The 21,231-nt window shown below is 33.8% G+C and overlaps 1 protein-coding gene across 7 annotated transcripts in view; it reads right to left on the bottom strand.

Annotated features, from left to right (window-relative positions):
* The window catches only part of AKAP9 (A-kinase anchoring protein 9), a 148,999-nt gene that overhangs the window by 18,571 nt on the left and 109,197 nt on the right, over positions 1 to 21,231 (bottom strand). For 6 of the 7 annotated variants that reach the window (XM_068550692.1, XM_068550691.1, XM_068550690.1 and 3 more), the window contains 14 exons: positions 20,375 to 20,587; positions 17,733 to 17,965; positions 16,669 to 16,788; positions 14,926 to 15,102; positions 13,863 to 13,967; positions 9,311 to 9,463; positions 8,756 to 8,935; positions 6,680 to 7,729; positions 4,728 to 4,868; positions 3,822 to 4,310; positions 3,335 to 3,398; positions 3,124 to 3,245; positions 2,350 to 2,541; positions 1,888 to 2,076 (listed from right to left, as the gene is read on the bottom strand). In XM_068550692.1, coding sequence (XP_068406793.1) covers positions 1,888 to 2,076; positions 2,350 to 2,541; positions 3,124 to 3,245; positions 3,335 to 3,398; positions 3,822 to 4,310; positions 4,728 to 4,868; positions 6,680 to 7,729; positions 8,756 to 8,935; positions 9,311 to 9,463; positions 13,863 to 13,967; positions 14,926 to 15,102; positions 16,669 to 16,788; positions 17,733 to 17,965; positions 20,375 to 20,587 — 3,428 coding nt within the window. The remainder of the gene's footprint in view (positions 1 to 1,887; positions 2,077 to 2,349; positions 2,542 to 3,123; positions 3,246 to 3,334; positions 3,399 to 3,821; positions 4,311 to 4,727; positions 4,869 to 6,679; positions 7,730 to 8,755; positions 8,936 to 9,310; positions 9,464 to 13,862; positions 13,968 to 14,925; positions 15,103 to 16,668; positions 16,789 to 17,732; positions 17,966 to 20,374; positions 20,588 to 21,231) is intronic. The other variant, XM_068550693.1, reaches the window with a different exon arrangement.

Below are 21,231 nucleotides of genomic sequence, written 5' to 3' on the forward strand. Positions count from 1 at the left end.
TAGCTAGATCTTTAGGACAAGGTTGAGCAAACTACTTAACCCTTTGTTAAGTAATGTTTTTAACATTTAACTATCAGATATGATGCTTGCTGTAGTTCTTGCAAGATATACCTTTTATATAGTTCATGAAATTCCTTTTTATTTTTAGTTTGTTATTTGTTTTAAAATATGAAATGCATTCATTCATTTGTTCGCTGTATCTCTTGAGATGATCACTGGGGTTTTTCACCCTTTAATTTGTTAAAGTGATGAGTCACATGAATTTTTCTTAATGGTATGCTACCTTTGCATCCCTGGATAAGTATGAGGTGATTGTGTCTCTAAAAAATATGCATTGGTGGATTTGGCTTGTTAATATTTTGTTTAGGATTTCTGCATCTATGTTCATGAATAAAATAGGCCCATAAAGTTTCTTTCCCGTATTATCTTTGATTTTGGTAACAGGGTTATACTAGCTTTCTAATAAAAAGACAGGGCATTTCTCCAATCATCTTACAATGGGAGCATAGATACATCCACACACACACACCACACCTTAGCTATTCATTTGTTGATGGACATTTAGGCTGCTTCCGTATCTTCGTAATTGTAAGTAATGCTGCTATGAACTTTGGAGTGCATGTATCTTTTTGAATTAGTGTGGTTTTTTTTGGGATATATACCCAGGAGTGGAATGCTGGATCTGAATGAGCTTTCATAAGCAAATATCTGCCCATTTCACCAAAGTTTTTGAATTGATGTAAAATTATTCATAGTATTCTATTACTTTTATATCTCAGCCATATCTTTAGTTATAATCCCATTTTTATTCCTAATTTTTAAAGAAGTATGCTTTATCATTTTCCTTAACCTATTCTCCAGAAAAGTTTCTATTTTATTAACCTTTCAAAGAATCAACTTTCAACGTGTTTATGCTCTCTACTGTACAAGTGTATGCATTTCACTAATTTTTTTTTCCTTATTACAGTTGAGCCTCATTATTTGTGGATTACATATTTAAGAATTTGCCTACTCATTAAAATTTATCTGTAACCCTAAATTCAATACTTGGCGGTGCTCTTATGGTTACTAATCTCCTACATGTGCACAGAGCAGCAAAAAATTTAAATTGCCACATGTGCATGTTCCTAGCTGAAGTCGAACAAAGTGACACTCTGCCGCCTTCTTTCATCTCTTATACTATAAACAAGTGTCCTTTTTGCCATCTATTTAGTGCTGTATTTTTGATACTTTTGTGCTTTTTATTGGTGATTTTGCTGTTTAAAATGGTCCCCAAGCATAGATATGAAGTACTGTCTAGTATGCCTAAGCATAAGAAGGCTGAAAGATACATTACAGAGAAACTGCATGTGTTAGAAAATCTTTGTTTAGGTTTAAGTTATAATGCTATTGGCCATGAGTTCAATGTTAATGATTCAACAATACATAGTAAATAGGGTGTCTTTAAACAGAAACACACATAAAACGAGATTCTGTACTGACTGGTTGACAAAAATGTCATCACCAGGTGCTCACAGAAGCCTACCCCACCCCGTATTTCCCCTGGTGGCAATGGCTCAACATTCACAGCAGCTTTACGGAATCTAACTACTGCAAATAGTGAGAACTGATGGTATTTTATTCCTTCTATTTTCTCTGGACTTATTTTGTTACTCTTTTTCTAACTTCCCAAGTTGGATGATTAGCTCATTAATTTTTAGTCTTTCTTATTTTCTAACATAAGACAAAACATTTAAGGTAATAATTTTTCTCCTAAATATTCTTAGTGGTTCCTGTTAAAATTTTAACCTTCAGACTTACTCTAAAACTAATCAATAGCTCATTTTCTCATTTCTATTAAAAAGCACTCTTTGTTTTAAAGTTTTATTTAAAGTTTCATTTTGATACCTGTTCTTGTATTCTCTGTTCCAAACAGTTTAATAATTCAACTGCATCTCTAGTACCTAGAGCTGTCAGCTCGGTCTGAAATGCAGCTAGTAAAACACCGTGCTCCTTTAAGAAAACCTGCTGAAGAGCAAGCAGAAGTTCACCTCGCCAGTCAGAGGAGCTCTCATGAGATTGAGAACTATCATAAACCTACAAAAAACAGAAGTATAAAAAACAAAAGTTAGTTTTCAAATAAGCATGTTTAAGAACCGTTCTAAAAATGATACCTGTCTACTAACCAAAATCAGTATTAGAAGCCTAAGAGAATACAGATTTATTTTCAAGTGTGCAACTTGGGGCATTTAAACAGTACATAGAAATTCATGTGAAAATACGTCATAAAAGACAATTTATTTTGTAAAGTGACTTATGATTGATAAAAATCATATAAAGCTCTTTAGATGCGTAATATTCTTTGAGTACCTTGGCTTCCCTTTGCACTTGCATTTTGGTAATCAAATCCTTAAGAGATGAGATTGTACTGAGGTAAGCTCTTCTCTCTTCTAGCCAAGATTCTGAAGCTTGCTGAACAGGATGGTCTTCTCCGTCACTATAGGGAGACTCAGTAAGAGAGAGCACCTGCATGCCTTCATTATGGACAGCTCTCAGTAATCCCTAGAAACCAATAACCCAAAAGCCAGAATTAGGACATTTTTTCAAAGACTGCAAAGTCAGACACGAAAAGAGAAACAAATTTTAACATCGTTTTATCCCAGTTAGACTGATTTAGAAAAGCCACTGCAGAAAGGAAACACCAGCCTACCATTACTGAATGCCTTCTTCCTATGGAGGAGTAAGCCAATCCCAGAAGACAGCCTATGACTGTGTAGCTCTCATCTCTAAGTTCCACATATACCTAATGTGCTCTTCTTGGATTTAATTATTAGGCACTAATTTGACCAAAAGAAATATGTAGGAGATAAGTTCTAGTCTTTGAGACTGCTTTAATAATTTTGGCAAACAAAAATATTAGGAATAGAAATTAAAAAAAAATCTTCATACAAATAACTATTAAATATACTGTACTTTATTATCTGCAGAATACAGAAATAAAACTAGAGCCCCAAGGTTCCTTCTAGCTATGCAATTCTCTCTTCAGAGAGATCTTACTATAGTATAGATCTTCTATCCTAACTTCTAATAAACTGCTTTGTTCAATATAGAAAGTTTTACTAAAAGATGTCTGCCTTTTAGTACCTTTATTTTCTTTGGAAATGAATCTGTTGAACTTTCACCTTCTTCTCCTCGGCCTTCTGATGCTGTGTCAAATCCCTGACTTTGTGTAAGATAAATTCCCTGACCCCAGTCTGATCCAGAATCTAAAATAAAGACAACCATTGACTATTAAAGAGAAACAAACTCTTTTTAAACAAGTACTATACAAATTCTAGAAATTTATATAACTTACCACTGGAACATATTTCTCTAGTTTGGTAAGCATCAGAATGTGTTAATTCAGGAACTGAGGAGCCCTAATCAGAAAAAAACAAACAAAAGAAGATAACATTTTTTTGCTTTAATAAAAACAGGGTCCAATGAATAGTTTTGTTCTTTTGTAATGCTGTCAAAAAAAAAAAAAAAAAATTAAATATGTCACACCTTTCACAACAAATGAAATATCTATGGTTTACAGTAAGTCTTTAATTTTTTTCTTCATGGGTATTACCATAATAATAAGAGACATTATTAAATTAAGGAATGATAACATTGGGTTCTAAATCTGCACAGGAGTTTTGTGGAACATTATTATTTGACTCTACACAATGCAAAGATTTTAAATTGTAATTTTATCATAAAGAAGAGATTGCCCCAAATTTCTTTGTCTCTTAAAAACATAGATTTCTGGGGAAAAAAATCATAGAATGTTGAAAAAACACATTATGAAAACCAAATACCTCTTTAGATCTCAGACACTGTATCACTGACTTCAAGGTACCACATTCCTCTGTCAGTAACTGAACAGCAACATAGTGATCTCTCTTTAAGGTTTCAGTTTCTGAAATATGTCTGGATTCCATATCCAGAATCTCAGCAGCATGTAGTTCTTGCATCTGCTCAATTTTTTCAGTAAACTGATTAATTACTTCAGTGACTTCCTCTGATGAACATTCACTCCGTAAATCAATTTGGATTCCTGCATTTCTAACAAGAATTTGTGGAGTCTGATTGCTGCTGTTGACCCTGAGAGTCCCATCTGTCTGCGATGCAGAGCTTTTACCCACTTTTATAGGAAGTGGCTCTAACGTGCAGAACTTTCTGTTTTCTTGTACCTCGGTATTATCTTCTTTTTCTAAGAAGCGGGATAATTTCTCTTCTGCCTTTTTGAGTTGATCCCTAACTTGGCTTAAATCTTTCTGGAGAAATGCCATATTTGTTTCTTTTACCTAAAACATAATGAATAGAACAGTAGAACATTTAGTTAAAAATATCACATTTCAGAAACACTCACAGTTTTCATCTATATTCACATATATGTATAATCACAGATTACCACAGAAGTGAAATCATTTGATCAGCCTCTACTTTTGGTTCTCAGGGCATATACAGTACTCTTTAACATGTCTTTCTCCTCTTTCATTAACAGACTAGAGATTAAAAGCATCCCCCTAAAAAAGATTCCAAGGAAAACCAAAGAAGAAAGATGACAGTAACGAAACTATATAATACCTTTTCATCAAATTTACAAAAGATTTTTTTCTAGCTGTTAAGTTATAGATCCGGGTTTGTTTTCATATAAGAGAATACACACTTTGAAATAAAATTAAGATAGGTAGAAATTGGAGCTATGTTACTTATTTTACCAAAAGCTCTTCTTGAAGTTTTTCTGCCTTCTCTTTATAATTGGCAAGTTCTTCTCTGGTAGCTGCTGACTCAGCTGTAAGAGTCTCAAATCGACCAAAAAATTCATTTTCTTCACTGGTATGAATCAGCTCAGTAGTTGTCTAAATGGCAGTGGAAAACATGAACACGTTATTTTCAAAAACCAAAGCCAAGTTCAAGGTACTTGTGCATTCCAATAAAGCTTTTTCAGGAAAGACTGCTTATCAGATAAAAGGGGTTAAAATGATCCATGTTCTTTCAACAAATAGGGAAACTCTTCACAACCATCATTTTATATTCTTTCTTATTTCTTTATTTTTATTTTTTTGGCTGCATCGGGTCTTCATTGAGGCACACGGGATCTTCGCTGAGGCATGCCGGACCTTTCGGTGCGGCATGCAGACTTCTCTCTAGTTGTGGCGTGCGGGTTTTTTGGGTTTTTTTTCTCTTCTCTAGTTGTGGCGTGCAGGCTCCAGGGTGCGTGGGCTCTGTAGTTGTGGCGCACAGGCTTAGTTGCCTCACGGCATGTAGGATCTTAGTTCCCCAACCAGGGATTGAACCCACATCCCCTGCATTGGAAGGTGGATTCTTTACCAGTGGACCACCGGGGAAGTCCCCATTTTATATTCTTGAGACAGTAAGAAAAGAATGATATTTCTGGGAATGAAAGGTAAATCATGTCATTAGAACATATCCTAAAATTTTATAATTAATGAAAATAGTTTCAGTTTACCCGTTCAAAAAAGTTTCATATTTATATCACTTTCCTCAAAAGATACCAGGTGTTACTTTAGAAGTTTTATATATATGGAAAGTCACATTACCATTTTATTTTATTTATTTATTTTATTTTTGGCTGTGTTGGGTCTTAGTTGGGGCAGGCGGGATCTTCACTGCGGCATGCAGGATCTTTTGTTGAGGTGCACGGGCTCCTCATTGTGGTGCATGGGTTTCTCTCTAATTGTGGCACGTGGGCTCAGTAGTTGCAGCATGCAGGCTCCAGAGCACATGGGCTCTGTCGTTGTGGCTCATGTGCTCAGTAGTTGCGACGTGCGGGCTTAGTTGCCCTGTGGAATGTGGGATCTTGGTTCCCCGACCAGGGTTCGAACCCGCGTCCCCTGAATTGGAAGGTGGATTCTTAACCACTGGACCACCAGGAAAGTCCCACCACATTACTATTTTAAATATCATTTACAGTAATTTATATAGTTCCAGTGAGCTAGGAGGAAAAAGCCTAGTAAATGGAAAGAATTGTTATCCTTTACAAAATAAATATTTATAGAAGCCTAATATATCAGTTAATTTCTGGTGTTCAGATAGGACTATACATTAACTTCTCAAAATTATAAATATATAAAGTGAGAATTTGAAAATTAAAGTCCTTTCACACCTGTCCTATCCTATGCTAAGAAATAACTGCGATTTCAGATCTTTACATAAGTAGGCTTAAAGGGGTGAAAGGATGAAATCTATTATGAGGTATAAAATCTGCAAAAGTGAATGACTTACCACTCATACATTAATTAATTCAGTAGAACACTAATATATTTTGACATTTTCATTACTTAAAAGGAATGATGACTACTTAACATGCACGTTAGAGGAAAAAGGAAAAAACCCACACAAGTTCCAGAGGACATTTGCTATACTTAACATTTCCAAGTTTCTTCTGACTGCTCTACTTAACGACTATGGTAGTGAAATAAATATTGTGATTTTAAGACCACAAAATATAGTTTGTATCCACTGTTCTGGTGATAATAATGACTGTATGGAATGGTAGCATTTTTTATAAAAACCCTTTATATATGATTTGCTAGATGTAAAGAACACTGTATTTAATTTAATAAATTAGCAGAAAGTTTAAGGAACAGGGAAAAGAGAGTTAGTTTCTTAGGGTGTTTAAGTGGAAAAAAATCAAATACAAACTAACCTTGAGAACTTCAAAATCTCCTAGAGGGCTTCTTTTCCTTTCTTTGCTTCCCTGTTTTTTCTCATTGTCCTCCAATAGCTTCTGTAGTTCTAGTAGCTTCGTTTCTTTTTCCAAAGCATTTTTTTCTGCAGTTTCTACCTGCATTTCAACCACCTGGCTTTCTAATTCTGATATTCTCAAGGTCAGTGCTGACACATTTGACTCCACCTCATTTTCTGTTAGTTGGTTTAAATTCTGTGTATTTGTTCCTCCAGGTTCTGGTGAAACTGCTTGTTTATCTTGACAGAATTTTGCATATTCTTTAACTGCTTCGAGTTGGACCTGACTCACAAGAGCAGCAGCCACCTTTTCCTCAAGTATATTTTGCAGGTTGGCCATCTTCTTTTTCAGTGCTTCTTTTTCAGACTGGCCTTGCTCCTGCAGGTCCTTTATTTGTTTATGACATTGGGTAAGTTCTAAGTCCTTTGCACTCACAGTGCTCTCAAGTTGTAGCACCCGTGTTTCCAAACTGCTTATGGAAACTTTGCTGTTTTCTTCAAAAGATTTGAGGTAAGTCGGATGTTCTAGGGGTTTACGAGCACCCTCAGTGAGGACTACTTCTAGTCCAGGTTTGTGTCTGCTCAGATCATCCACAGCCATGTTAACACTTCTCTCTGGTATACTATGGATTTCTTCCGTATTTTCACATTCTCTCTTTAAGCTACATAATTCTTGTGTTAGCTGGTTCATTTTTAAATTGGTTTCTTTAAGTATACTTTTTGTCAAGGCCATTTCTTCATTAGTGGTTTCTATTTGCTGTTCCAAAGCCAGTTTTTCAGCTATTACTATATCCAACTGATGTTTTAAACTATCTGCTTCTTCTGGAAGAGAATTAGTAACCACTGATGCCTTCTGTTCAATATTTGCCAATTCCTGTTGAAGCTTTTCAATCACTTCATTGAGCTGCTCAATTTCTTCTTCTCTATTTTTCTTCACACGTTCTTGATCACTCATCAAACATTCTATCTGGGTTTCAAGATCCCTTATTAGTTCATTTTTTTCTTCAATAACCTATTAGTTAACAAAAAAGTAACATATACAATAAATACGTATTTATATTTAGGGAATTTTATTTTATTTTAGGGCAGGATCTTAAAGTGTTGATCACACACACAAAAATAATTTACTTCTCAGACATCCTAAATTAATTTTAATACAGACCAACAGTCCTCCATCACATCAAACAAGGACCTTATTTAGAACTTCATTCAGAAAGTCATTAAACGTAAAGTGATCTAGGCATTTAATAGCTGATTTCCTATAAGTAAAATAGTCAATATCAATACAATCTAATCGAAAAGGATGCAGTATTGAAATATAACAGTCTATATAACAGGATAAAGTACTGAAATAAAATTCTAAAACAGTGCTCAAATGTCATTATCTTATTTAACTCACACAAAATAGAAGAATTTTTAATAGATTTGGTTAGAGTGATAGGATGAAATCTGAGTCACCAGAGACTCCCTATAAAACATCAAAAATCTTTGACAATATTAGGAAGGGATAAACACATACATAGCTTGTTAAACCAGTATGTCTTATTAAATTAAAATTAATGGGTAAAAGAGAATTTAAGTTTTACTTGATTTTTACATTCACAAAGAAACTGAAAAATAACCATCTTGCCCTTTAAAATTCTAGCTTAGCCACTATGGAAAACAGTATGGAGGTTCCTTAAAAAACTGAAAACAGAGCTACTATATGATCCAGCAATCCTGCTCCCGGGCATGTATCCACAAAAGACAAAAAATTTTAATTTGAAAAGATACATGCACCCCAATGTGCATAGCAGCACAAATTACTATACATAAAATAGATAAAGAACAAAGATTTACTTTATAACACAGGGAACTCTGTTTAATATTTTGTAATAAACTATAATGGAAAATAATCTGAAAAAAAAAAAAAAAAACTAGATCACTTTGCTGTACACCTGAAACTAACACAATATTGTAAATCAACTATAGTTCAATAAAAAATAAAAATAAAATTCTAGTTTAAATAATTTCATGTAATAATTTAAAATTAGTGTACCTTGTTATCTGTTGTAATTTCACATTGATGCTGAAGTTTTGTAATTTGCTCATTCAATTGGTCAATTTCTACCTCTTTTTCCTGCATTATTTGAGCAAATTTCCCAAATAGTACATGTTGGTCCTGGGTAGAGATAGGATCAGCTTGCTTTATGGCAAATCCCAGTTTCTCCATTTCATCCTAGGAACAAAAATAACCATCGCAGTTGGATAGGGCATTACACGTGATTTTCGGAACATTCTGTCAATTAACTCTTACCAAACTATAGCATCTAAAACATACAAATGAAAAAAAAAAATCAGAGCTATTATATAATTATTGTAAATCAATAATTCTTAAAATGTTTTGATAAAGGTCTCCAACATTTTTCATTTCTGATGAATTCAAATGTTTATGTTGGCTTGAAGATAAATTCCATACAAATCCATCTGCAGCTAATGTTCCTCTTTTAAGTATTACTTAGCAGCTGGATTTAGCAAATGCTTAATACTACAACTACTACACAAGACCGAAACAATGAATTATTCAGAGGCAAAGTTTTCCTTAAGTAATTACCTTAAATAATTTGTTTTCTTGTTCAAGTTCTTGTAGGCGGGTGGTAGATTCCTTTTTCTGTATTTCTAATTGCATATGTAGTTGCTGGACTTCTTCATTCTTATTTTCCAGTTCTTCTCTGAACTGTTCTAACTGTTCTTCTAAGTTTGTGATCTTTGATACCAAAATTATCAAAAGGAAAGAGAAAAAACTGTTCATACAAATGTTTATTTGTCAAGAGAGAATGAAGAGTGCTGTACTGGCTCTATAGTATATATGCTTAAAACACGTGAGCCATGAGAATAAAGGAAAGGGGTTTCTCTAAGCCAGATAGATTTAACTGTGTGGTTTCTAGACATTTTCAAACTAAATACCTTTAAACCATCCTGCCCAAAGCAAAGACGAGACCTTCAGGGGAAGGATACAAGGATCCACTTCCTACCTAAAATTATCCTCTGATAAAGCATAAAAGAGTCATGGGAGGAAGGAAAAGAGTCCACATTTTAGATCTTATTTTACGTTAAATTAACTGCTATCAAAAATGCTCAAGAAAGCTGTAGAATTAGGTCAGTTATTTTAGCCACCAAGTGAGATTAGCTCAATTTAGTCCATATTAATACTTAACCCAATGAAAGGTTTGGCAGCCACGTGCCTTATTTGAGCAGAAGAAAGCAGAGGTAGATGCTGAGAGCAAGCGATCCTTAGGTCTGAAATAACAGAAACTTAAAGAGTACGTTAGTAAATCCATTTTAGGAGAAAATTAGAGTGTTCCTATATATAGGACAACTGAAATTCAGCTCATTTCTGAGCACAGATTACCACTAATGGTAAAGCAATTGCTCTTTGATGGTTATGTAGAGACTGAAACTAATGATGAATATTAAGAGTTTGGTTTAACATTTGGGTTGGGTTGAGGAGAGGAACAGTCATTTAGCTCAATGCTTTGTAGCTTCTTAATACATTCTTAATGAATGGATTTTCAAGTGTGTATTTACCTAATGATCAAAATTGCTGCATTAAAAGCAACCTAAGACACAAGAGCAGCATCTAGTGGCAACTGGCTCAGAAAGTACATATAAATCATTTATTACCTTAGAACTTGAAAGGGGGCATATTCTGATTACACACCGATACGTAATCAGAATCATATCTTAGCATTAGCAAGGCAAAGACCTTCAGAATCATTTAGCCTAATATTTCATTAATAGAAATCATACTGATATTAGTAACAATAGCCATCATTTATAGACAATTTACTGTTAGGCACTGCATAAGATGCTTTATATGCATTACTTTTTTAAAAACCCTGTAACAACTTTATGAGATCTTTACTAGGATTATCTCCATTTCAGAGATGAGGAAGGGAGTCACTGAAAGAGGAGCACCTTGACCTGCAGTCACAAGGCTAGTATGTGGAAGCCAGTTTTTGAACCTCAGGAGTTTACCTCTGGAAGCTTACATTCTTAACTATCATTTATCCTCCTTCTAATAACTGATGTCTAAGACATATTTAAATAATTTTCTTTAACACTGATATTAAACTCAGTAGGCACACCTTAAATATAGTTAGTAGTTGTGCATATATAATTATCAGGTTAGTTTGTTGAAAATTGTGATGATTGTATCTTCTTCAAAGTTACCTAATATAATGATATTTACACTTATCCCTATCTTCTACGACTACTTTTGATGACAAGGTATTATTTCAACACTTACATAGATATTTAAGTTCAAAATTGCTGCCTTGCCCTGCCTCACCTGATACTTATTTTCTTTTTTGATAAAACAGTTTATGGTCAAATTCTTAGCCTTAATATTCAAAGAGTGGTCCCTGGAGCAGAAGTAGCCTCACCTGGGAACATGTTAGAAGCACAGATTCTCAAGCCCCACCCCAGACCTACTGAATCAGATTCTTCATTTTAACAAGATCCCCAGGGGATTCATATGCACATTAAAGTTTGAGAAGCACTGGTCTAAAGCACTAACATTCCCATGATAAGTAGCTGAACTTGAGGCATCAAAACAGAGACTTCAATTCCCAAAATGACACTGTAAGGCATTCTCTCCTCTTACTCAGCCAGACTTCAGCTGCAGTCCCTGCTGTCTTATTACTGAGTCTATGACAACCAAAAACCAGAAAAATATTATTAAGGTCTAAAAATAGAATGGTAGCTTTCTGGTTTAACCTTGTTCTATTTAGCTACCAAATGATATCTAGACTGTTTGGATTACATTAATTTGCACCTATTTGTGTTTACTTTTAAGTATTCTTCTCTTTCAAATGTGTGTGTGTGTGTGTGTGTGTGTGTGTGTGTGTGTGTGTATGTATGTATGTATATGTGTGTATACATATCCTAGTTAGATAGGAGATTCCTTGAAGAGCAGTACTGGCTTTACAATTGGACAGTGGTGTTCTACACATAGGAGTTCAATAAATGTTGAATGACAGTCTATAATACTTCTCACCAACAGGGCAAAACATGCCCGGATGTTTTGGCAGTAGAGCATCACAGGGCTCCAGAATCAGAGAAATCGAGGAGGAATTCTTGTTTAACCACTTACTGTGTGACCATGAGCAAGTTCCTTAACCTCTCTTAAGATCTGGTTTACTCATGTGTAAAGTGGAAATATCAATAGAACCTATCCTCCGGGAGAGTGCAAGGGTTAATGACATTAGGCGTTTAAAATACTTAGCACTTTCTCGCACAGACTTCAACAAAGTTAACTATTATTTACTATTGCCATTTGTAAGCTAGATCTCTTTAACTCTATAAAGAGCTAAAACCTTCACAGAGCTAAAGCCTAATTGAAGGCATCTTTTTCTTAAAGAAATTCTTCCTTCTATTTCTCGCCACATTATTCTCCTTCTCTTATACATCCTGAAATTCCTATCTTCTAAGGTTTTCTTCTCTTTCTATTCATTTTGAACTTCTAAATACTGTAATAAACTTTAAAAAAAAAGTTTTACACAAACTTCGGCTATGAGAGTAGTGGGAAGTATCTCAGATATAATGACACAGACATCTTATGTTTATACTGTCAGATATCTGAAAACATTTGCCTAGTACAGGAGAGAATGCTTAAGAAGTTATTTTCATTAAAAGATGTATGTTTCAATTTTACATTCCTATCTTTCAGTCTCCAGTTACTGAGTGAGTGGGTTCTGACAAAATACTTGTCACTGTTATTCAAACATGAATAACAGTGACAAGTATTAGTAGACCAACATTAGCCATCAGTTTAATTCTTTACTCATTCAACATGTCTGCCTCTGTTTCATCTGTAAAAACTGGGAGCTGGTTGACAGAAGCTCTCAAAGGCCTCTTGTAGTTCCAACAACTATGATTCTAAGTAAATGGTAGGCAGTTATTGGATACTTACTTCAAGAAATTAAGGTGTTAAGTAGCGTTAAATAAAATTCAAATGACAATAAAAATATAAAATTAGTAAACTTAATCAATTATTCATAATCAATTATCATTGCCTTTGCGACCAGTTTTCGAGTTCCATCTTTTTAGAAAGCAGACAATTTATCTGATTATTTAGTGTAAGGTAAATCTTTAAATGTTAATTCTTTCTGAAACACACAGAAGTGGTTACATATCAACAAAAATGTTCTCTGTCTCTCACATAAAAGCCAAAAAAACAAAATAAATACGAATCTCTTAGATAAACATTAGTCAGTACTATGTGAAAATGAGAAAATAACCATTCTCATGGAAATGATCATTTCCATTAGTCATTTATATAGATGACTTTTTTCTCCTCCAAACTAAAAGTTCTCCAAGCTATAGTTTTAGCTGACATCTAAATCATTCTTCTATTTTTCAAAGCACTCATTAACATTAATATACTGTTTACATTCAATAAATATTTCTTAAAATATATCAAATGTCCTGAGAAAATTATATGGAAAGAGATAAAAATGTAATTAAAAATGCTGAAACATTTAAAATATGGTATAGCTAGACGACATAGAGTACAATATGCTTTAGAAAAACTAATGGTAGACAAAGGTTTAAATAATTAGGAATCGGAAAGTATTGCTGTTTTTAAAGTGCATTTTCTGGTTTTTTTTTTTTGGAAAGGGAGGGAGTAGAAAAACATAAAAGAACTTTATAGAATTACTTTATTATTAACCTTTTGTTTTAAGAACATGTTTAGCACGCTGTAAAAAGGCACTATTATCTCCCAGGGCAATACAACTTAAAAAAAAACAAAACCCACAGCAAAGTAGCAGTAATTCAAAGCCTATGGTAAGGTCAAGAGGAAGGTACTGCCTTGTGCCCAAACCCTACTATCTCTCTCCACTCTCCTCTTCATTGAATTCATACCTACCAAACCAGCCACCTTTTCTGTCCTCAAAACTTCCTCCCGTGTCCAAGTGCTTTTACTTGTCCCCTCTTCTTCATTCCAGTTTATTTGTTCAAATGTTTACTGTCTTCCAAGGTCAACTTAGGCAATAAGCTAAGAAACACTCTAAACTTGGGTTTTAGACCATAAACTTCATTCTAATCAAATGATATTTTCTAAAATAATTCAAGCCACACTGTGTCATTAAAAATAAACTTACCTCTTTTTCCTTTCTGTCTATGGCGTCTCGCTCAGCCTGCAATTGTATTTCTAGGGACAATTCCGCTTTAGCTTCTACAGATCCAAACTGTTTTCGGTCCTCTACCTTTAAATATATAAGAATTTTCTCAAAATTTCAGACATTAAATCCTGACTATCCATTTTAATTGGAGAAGTAGCAATTCTATTTCTCTAATTAGAAGTAGATAATCTACATTAGTGAATGATCAAAAGTTAGAACATTCAGTCTTGAATGCATTTTATACAAATTAAGACGGGAATTGCTTGACAATCTTACAATTCATTTCTCAGATAAAATGAAGGCTATCCCCTCATCTGCTCCCCTCCCAATTTCCTTATCCTGCTCTTCTTTCATTCATTTTTGCTTTCTGTAGCATAACAGGAACAGATCTCATTGCTTCTTAGTTTGGGGTAAAGCATCAGCCTAAACTGGTGCCTACAGCTTTTTCACTTGTCTATTATTTTACAATCACAAACTTACTGATGGTTAAAAGGGCAATTAATTCTTCTGGTTTAATTAATCTTTCTTTATCAGGACTCAGATATGCAAGGAACATTTGGAGATAAGAATTAACAGAAATGGGGCTTCCGTGGTGGCGCAGTGGTTGAGAATCTGCCTGCCAATGCAGGGGACACGGGTTCGAGCCCTGGTCTGGGAGGATCCCACATGCCGCAGAGCAGCTGGGCCCGTGAGCCACAATTACTGAGCCTGCGCGTCTGGAGCCTGTGCTCCGCAACAAGAGAGGACGCGACAGTGAGAGGCCCGCGCACCGCGATGAAGAGTGGCCCCCACTCGCCGCAACTAGAGAAAGCCCTCGCACAGAAACGAAGACCCAACACAGCCATAAATAAATTAAAAAAAAAAAAAAAAGAATAAACAGAAATGGTTATGATGTCAATGAAGACATAAAGATATATACATTATGCAATAATAACAAAGCATCATCAGTGATTTTTTTAATTTTAAAAAACTGATGTTCATGTAACTAAGAGTAATCTGTACTAAAACACTTGATAAAATTAACCCAAAGAAAATGTCACACCTTTTGAAAACTGTCCGTACTCATGAGTAAGGCTTGCTCCAGTTCCCTTACTCTGAACTCCAGTTTCTCAATTTCTTCATTACGCTCCTGTATATCCCTCTGAAGCTGCTCTTTAGAGAGCAAAAGCTCACTGCACTTGTCTGTTTTTTCTTTCAGATGATTTGTTAACTGTTCAACCTGGAAATATAATAAGCAAAAACTGTAATGTTAAAAAAATGTAAGCATGTTAATAATATATCTTCGTTTCAAAAAGGATTTTTAGATGCTACGCTAATTTTATTTTTGATAAGGATAGCGCTATTGTCTCCAACGACAGCAACGTTTTCTGAGTTGATACATCTAAGCAGTACTAGTAAAACAGAAATAATATTGCTTTCACCAAACCTTTTAAAAAAGTTCTCTTAAGACTAAGGGTTTCTCTAGCTAGGAGGAGCAACAATACATTTTTGAATAATGTTGCACTACAAGCTCTAATGGCACAGCCACACCAAAACCTAACAAAGAAAACAAGTTTACAGAGTACTGACTTACATTTATATGTGAGATAAGATGACCTAAAAAACTTTCATGGATTATGTTTTTCTTTCCACAAATGGTTATAGCGATACATATAATAATACAATGGTTCTAAATACCACAGGGATGGTAGGGAATTGGGGACCTTTAATACAGTCACTTGGAAAGCTTTGCAGCTTACAGATTTCACCAGCCCAGGATAGAGATGAGAATGCCAGGTGTTGAGAGGGATTTGTGCACCCTGAAAGTTTCCCTAAGTGATTCTGACATGCAGCACCATTCAAGTGAATGGCTCTGTGATGGAAGGATACAGGAAGGATCAAGAAGATAGCTTGTGATATTAGTTCTAATCAAGTGAAGAGAGAAAGCTTATTTAAAAAAAAGAAATGTGATGGTAAGAAAAAAAGGAATTCTGCCTTATTTCAGTGAGATACTTTCAGGAAATTATCTAAAAATGGCACTTATTCCTCAAAACATTAGAAGAAATGCAAGCTTACCTACAATTACAGGTTCAAGGATGACAGTAATAAAGCCTGAGGAGAAACTTTAACAATAAAAGGTGGACTAAGTTTGAAGTGAGGTCAAAGGAAAAGACAATAAAGGAGGTATAGCAAAATGGTACAATATACTGTTACAGTTAGGTTTTTTTTTTTTGATCCTGAAAAAATCAGAAGCTGGGGACTCAGATCTGGCAAAGTAAGGAGAAAACAAATGGATCAATGATTTGGAAGAAAATCAAATACACACATCCTTGTTAGTTTCTTGAAGTTTCATGAATGAGGCAGCTCACTCTTTTTAAATATAAGAAAACAAATAGTAGGAAATGACAGGAAGTTCTAGAGCTTAAATATTCTTTTGAGTGTCAACAAACACACAGCTACGTTTCAAAATCTAAAAATGTTAGGAACAAGATGAATAACTATAAACTCTGTGGGGATTGATAACTTTTCTACTGCTCCAATAGATAAGGCTGTTTACATCAGTTTCCTTCTATTAAATGAGAATGTAAATAACATTTTATTACAATGAGTTTATAGGTATTTTATACTTCTTTGGAATTTTTAGGGTTTCAAGAACCTTCTCATATTGAAGTAATATTTAAGTTTCTGATTTTGAAGATTTATATACAATAGAAAGAACTCCTTTTAAGTTTTTTATTATATGCATCTTATTTTACACATAATATACAAATTATTGTATGGTAGACAGTATCAGTAAAATTCTTACCTCTCTAGTTTGATGTTCACTGATAGGCTGGAATCGAGGTATGACCTTAAGTTGCTGTTCTAGTTTCTGTATTTCCTGTTGGAATACATCTCTCTCGTGTTCTCTATCAATGGCTTGCTCCTGAAGTTTAATAATAATAGTAACTGAAGAAATAATATCTATTGAAGCTATTATTTCCCTTACTTCCCTTTAATTGTAGGCACAGTTTTGTTTGAAGACGAACAACTGATGATCACGGGAATACCCCAAACCAAAAAGGTTTAAAAAGATAACATTTGTTGTATGGTACATAACCTATTACGGCTCTTCAACAAAAATTTAAGCATTTAAATGTTATCTGAAGCACAACACTTTTAAAAATTCAAGTAATGTTAAACACAGAATGAAATAAATATGTTCTTCTTAAAATCAATTTACTTTTTTGGAAGAAAGGAGGAATTCCACTATTAATTTAGTCATTAAACAAAAAAAAGTAGAACAAATTATGTAGTAAATCAATTTCTTTCATTTTAATCTAGGTTTTACACCTAAAATTATAAAATGTGTAAGAATCTTATTCTCTGATCTGTGAAGATAACACACGGCTTAAGTGAAATCCCAAAGAAGAAAATCCATGTGAAATTAGAGACTTAATAGCTTTTTGGAAGAGAGTAATGACAGCATGACAACTGTTCCAGTCCTTTGCTTCCAGGGCACACTTGTTACCAGTGTGTATCTTTTATGGGTTAAACAGTGGTGGCCAATTAGCTTTTAGGATCCTAACTTGCTTTGGCTATTGGTTAAGAAAAAGACTAGGACAAACTTCTTAACTATGAATTTGGAAAGGCTAACTGGTAGGGCTTACTCATAATCTGCCTGTACTGCTTTTAATTCTGAAAGCTGCACAATAAAAATTACTAGAATTTTTACTCGAAATAGTACTTTTCAATTAATTAGTAGATGACACATCTATAGATGGAAATATTAGAATTTAAGAGTCTCTCCATAATTTAAAATCCACAGCCTAGAAGAGCAGCAAGTAGCATTCCACTGAGAAAATTAATATTAATGTTGAGAATACTTACATCTAAAAATTTTCTCATTTTTTCTAACTGCTTTTCCAGTGCTTGGTTTTGCTGTCTTAAATCCATTAGTTCAGCACTTTTTTCCTGTTCCAGCTCTATAAATCTACTGACTTGTTCCTCGACATCTATTTCTAGAGCTTTCACTTGTTTTTGAAGGTCATCACATACTTTTTCAGCTTGACACTGTACCTCTAGTTTTTCCTTCATCAGTTTTTCTGTCTCCTGTAGTAATTCTGTTTATAAGTGCAAAAATATACTACATTAAATCACAATTAATGATGTTATGATAGTGAAACCACCCATAACTGTATTCAAACTTTAACTTCATGAAATAAAGGAGCCAAGTTTTACTTCAAACACATGTAAAAAAGGAAAATACTCTTACGAAAATATCAAAATAACATACTCCTATATAAGTAAGCAAGCTAGTATCAATAAAATTGTACAGAATTAACAAAAAGAATATGTCCTGTCACTAAAAACAATATTTTTGTGAAAAGAGCATAGCAAATGACCCCCTCAAAATCCACTTTCACTATAAGGAAAAGAGCAAAGTCTAACCAAATTCAAGCACAGAAACAACTCACCTCAGGCAAAAATCAATTCATGTAAACCCATAAAGTCATTTTTATATGCATACACAATACACACAGAGATCAAATACTGTAGACCTTTAACCAAGGCAAGTTAAGAGTTACAGAAAAGAAATACAACTAGAATCAGAATTTCCTGTTAGCCTTACTCCTTATTAGATCCACATTCCTGACTTAGTCTTGCATACTCACATGTACGTGTATCACGGGAAAACTGACAAGTATGAGAGGTAGTGTGGTGTGGTGCTTAAGAGCAAAGACTGTGGGTTCACATCCTAACTGCCACTTGTCTCTGCGGCACTTAACGTGATGTCCTTCAATTTCCTTATATGTAAACTGGGGATAGTAACAGTACTGATCTCTAAGAGTTATTGTGGAATCAAATGAGTTAATACATGTGAAGAACAGTGCCTAGACTATGGTAAGCACTACACATAAGTGTTAGCCATTATTATTAATATTAATCATACAATAATAAATTACATATAGCAAAGTAGAACAATTCTCTAATGAAGAAAATGGAAGGAATATTACTCTAGAGTCTTTACGTTAACTGGTCTGTCAACACTGTACTCAGGATTAGAAATCTACAGAAAACATCTTTCCTTTTAAAACAATACTGATTTAGATGTTAATATAAACGTTAATCAACCAGAAAGTCTCTTTATTAAATTTCACTGATCCTATTAATACCATCATCTTATATACTTCCTGATTTAGAATAGAGTATTTTGAAAACTCATAGGCTGTAAGAGTTTAATATATTTGTTAAAGAAAAAAACTTTTCATAAACCAACATTTTCTTTAAAAAACTGAAATGGTCTTCAGCTCTGTGGAATAACAGATATAATAAGATGATGGTCACTATGAATCTCAGTTGTTAATTCCAAATATAAATATGTATTTTTATTGTAAGAAGAGTTTTTCTGTTGTTAAAGAGAAAAACTGTAAGTATGAAACAAAACAGCAAAATTAGAGATATGTTAGTTGGTTGAAAAATCCAAGGGTCACCCAATGGCCATGCAATTGTATAAACACACCTGCTCCAGGTGCTGCATCGACTGCAGCATCTACTAGTCCTATTAGGAAAGAAAAAACACACACACAGAACAAAAATATGGTAATTTACATGTCTTCTATTTCCTAAAATAGAATAATACACATACACAAAAGAATCAGAAGTAAAAGTTGAAACCACTGATTATTATCATTGGTAACGTTTTCAGATGTATCAGTATTTCTTGAACATTTTACATGTATCACACACATACTTTCCACATTAAAAATTCCAACCCTAAACCTGTGCTAAACAAATTTGAGCAACCAGAAAAACTTCACCATATTACAAAAATGTATGTTGTATCTCTAAATTGATAAAATTCAATTAGTAAAACTACACATTTATAATCTGACTGCATGTGTAATATAAAAGTGAGAAGATATGATTAAAAGGATTTAAAGTTCCACTGTTACAAAGACTGACATTTATTTTTTTTTTTTTACCACGAAACAAACTTCAAGATGCTACCTAATGTCTCATTTAAGAAAAGATTAAAGGTTATTTGTAAACTTATTTATTCTTTGAAGTCCCGCTTATATTAAACTAGATGTCAGCCTGCTTCTGAGACCCAGTGACCTTTTCAATCTATTATCTTGCAGGCTGAAATCCACCTCACCTGCTCACTACTAGTGCAGGTCAGTGCTCTTATTTAGTTAATCCAAGTATACATTTTGCTGCCTTTCTGCAATTAAAAGAACTAAATCTTACACAGTTTAAAAAATATCCTGCCTCATTATATGCAGCTTTCTCTTTAGGCAGAGGTTTGAGGATAAATGAAGAATTATCTTTTTCTGTCAAAATATGCCAAAGGAGAAAGAAAAAAAATTTGATTCCACATGGTTGGCTAATAAGACAATTACCAGTAAGGTAGATTTTCTTATTATTTTTCAATCCCTATATAAAATATATAAATAATGGCACTGAAAGGGGGAAAAAAAGTCATCTTGAACTTTTCAGGAATGTTTCATATAAAGTCTAAAAATACATACGCTGTTCAACTGGGCCTGCCTCAGCTTTCATAGCTTCCTTCTGCCTCGACAGTAATTCTCTTTCTTCTTGGATCTGCTGTTGTTCTGCTTCTAATTCTTGCAATCTATTACCTGCACATAACAACTCTTGCTCAAGACGATCTATTATATCAGTTTTTTCCTGAATTTGCCTTTCAAAAAGCGTTTTTTCATCTGCATAGCCATCAATGACACCTGTAAAATAAAATTAACAAGGAATGTAATTATTATCTCAAGTTTTACCATTATACTTATATAAATAATAAAAGGTGTTCTGTTAGCAAATTTTAAATCATTCCAACCTATTGAGTCTTGAATGAATTTGCTGCTGATGGTAGCAGTAACTATGGTATGTTCAATACAGCCTTGTCTTATTAGATATCTGTCTAAATAAGAACTTCCTCTGAATTTTCTATTATTTGTTATGCTAATGTATCACATCATGTAGGTCTAACACACTTTATTAAACGGATATAAACAGATAGGTTCCTGGAAAGCTTAATATAAATCAGATGCTTGTGAACTGAATCACATTTTAAATATACTAGAGAAAGTTGATATTTTAAGTGATTCTAGAAGGCCAACACCCACAACAGCACGGTAGGATATAAACAGCATGGAGCTTTACAGGCTTAAAGCCTGGAATCACAATTTCATGGTGACTGAACAATTTATTAGCATCTCTTTGCTCCAGTTTCCTCATCTTTAAATTATAACAGTTGTCTTAGGATGGTGGGATTATGGTAACAATTCACTATCGTTCATTTCTGTATTTTCTAAAATTTTAAATACTTTCTATAATTCTACTAAGTACTTTTTATAATTAAAAATATATATAT

This window comes from Eschrichtius robustus, chromosome 8, assembly GCF_028021215.1.
Source record: "Eschrichtius robustus isolate mEscRob2 chromosome 8, mEscRob2.pri, whole genome shotgun sequence".
In the NCBI taxonomy this organism is placed as follows: domain Eukaryota; kingdom Metazoa; phylum Chordata; class Mammalia; order Artiodactyla; family Eschrichtiidae; genus Eschrichtius; species Eschrichtius robustus.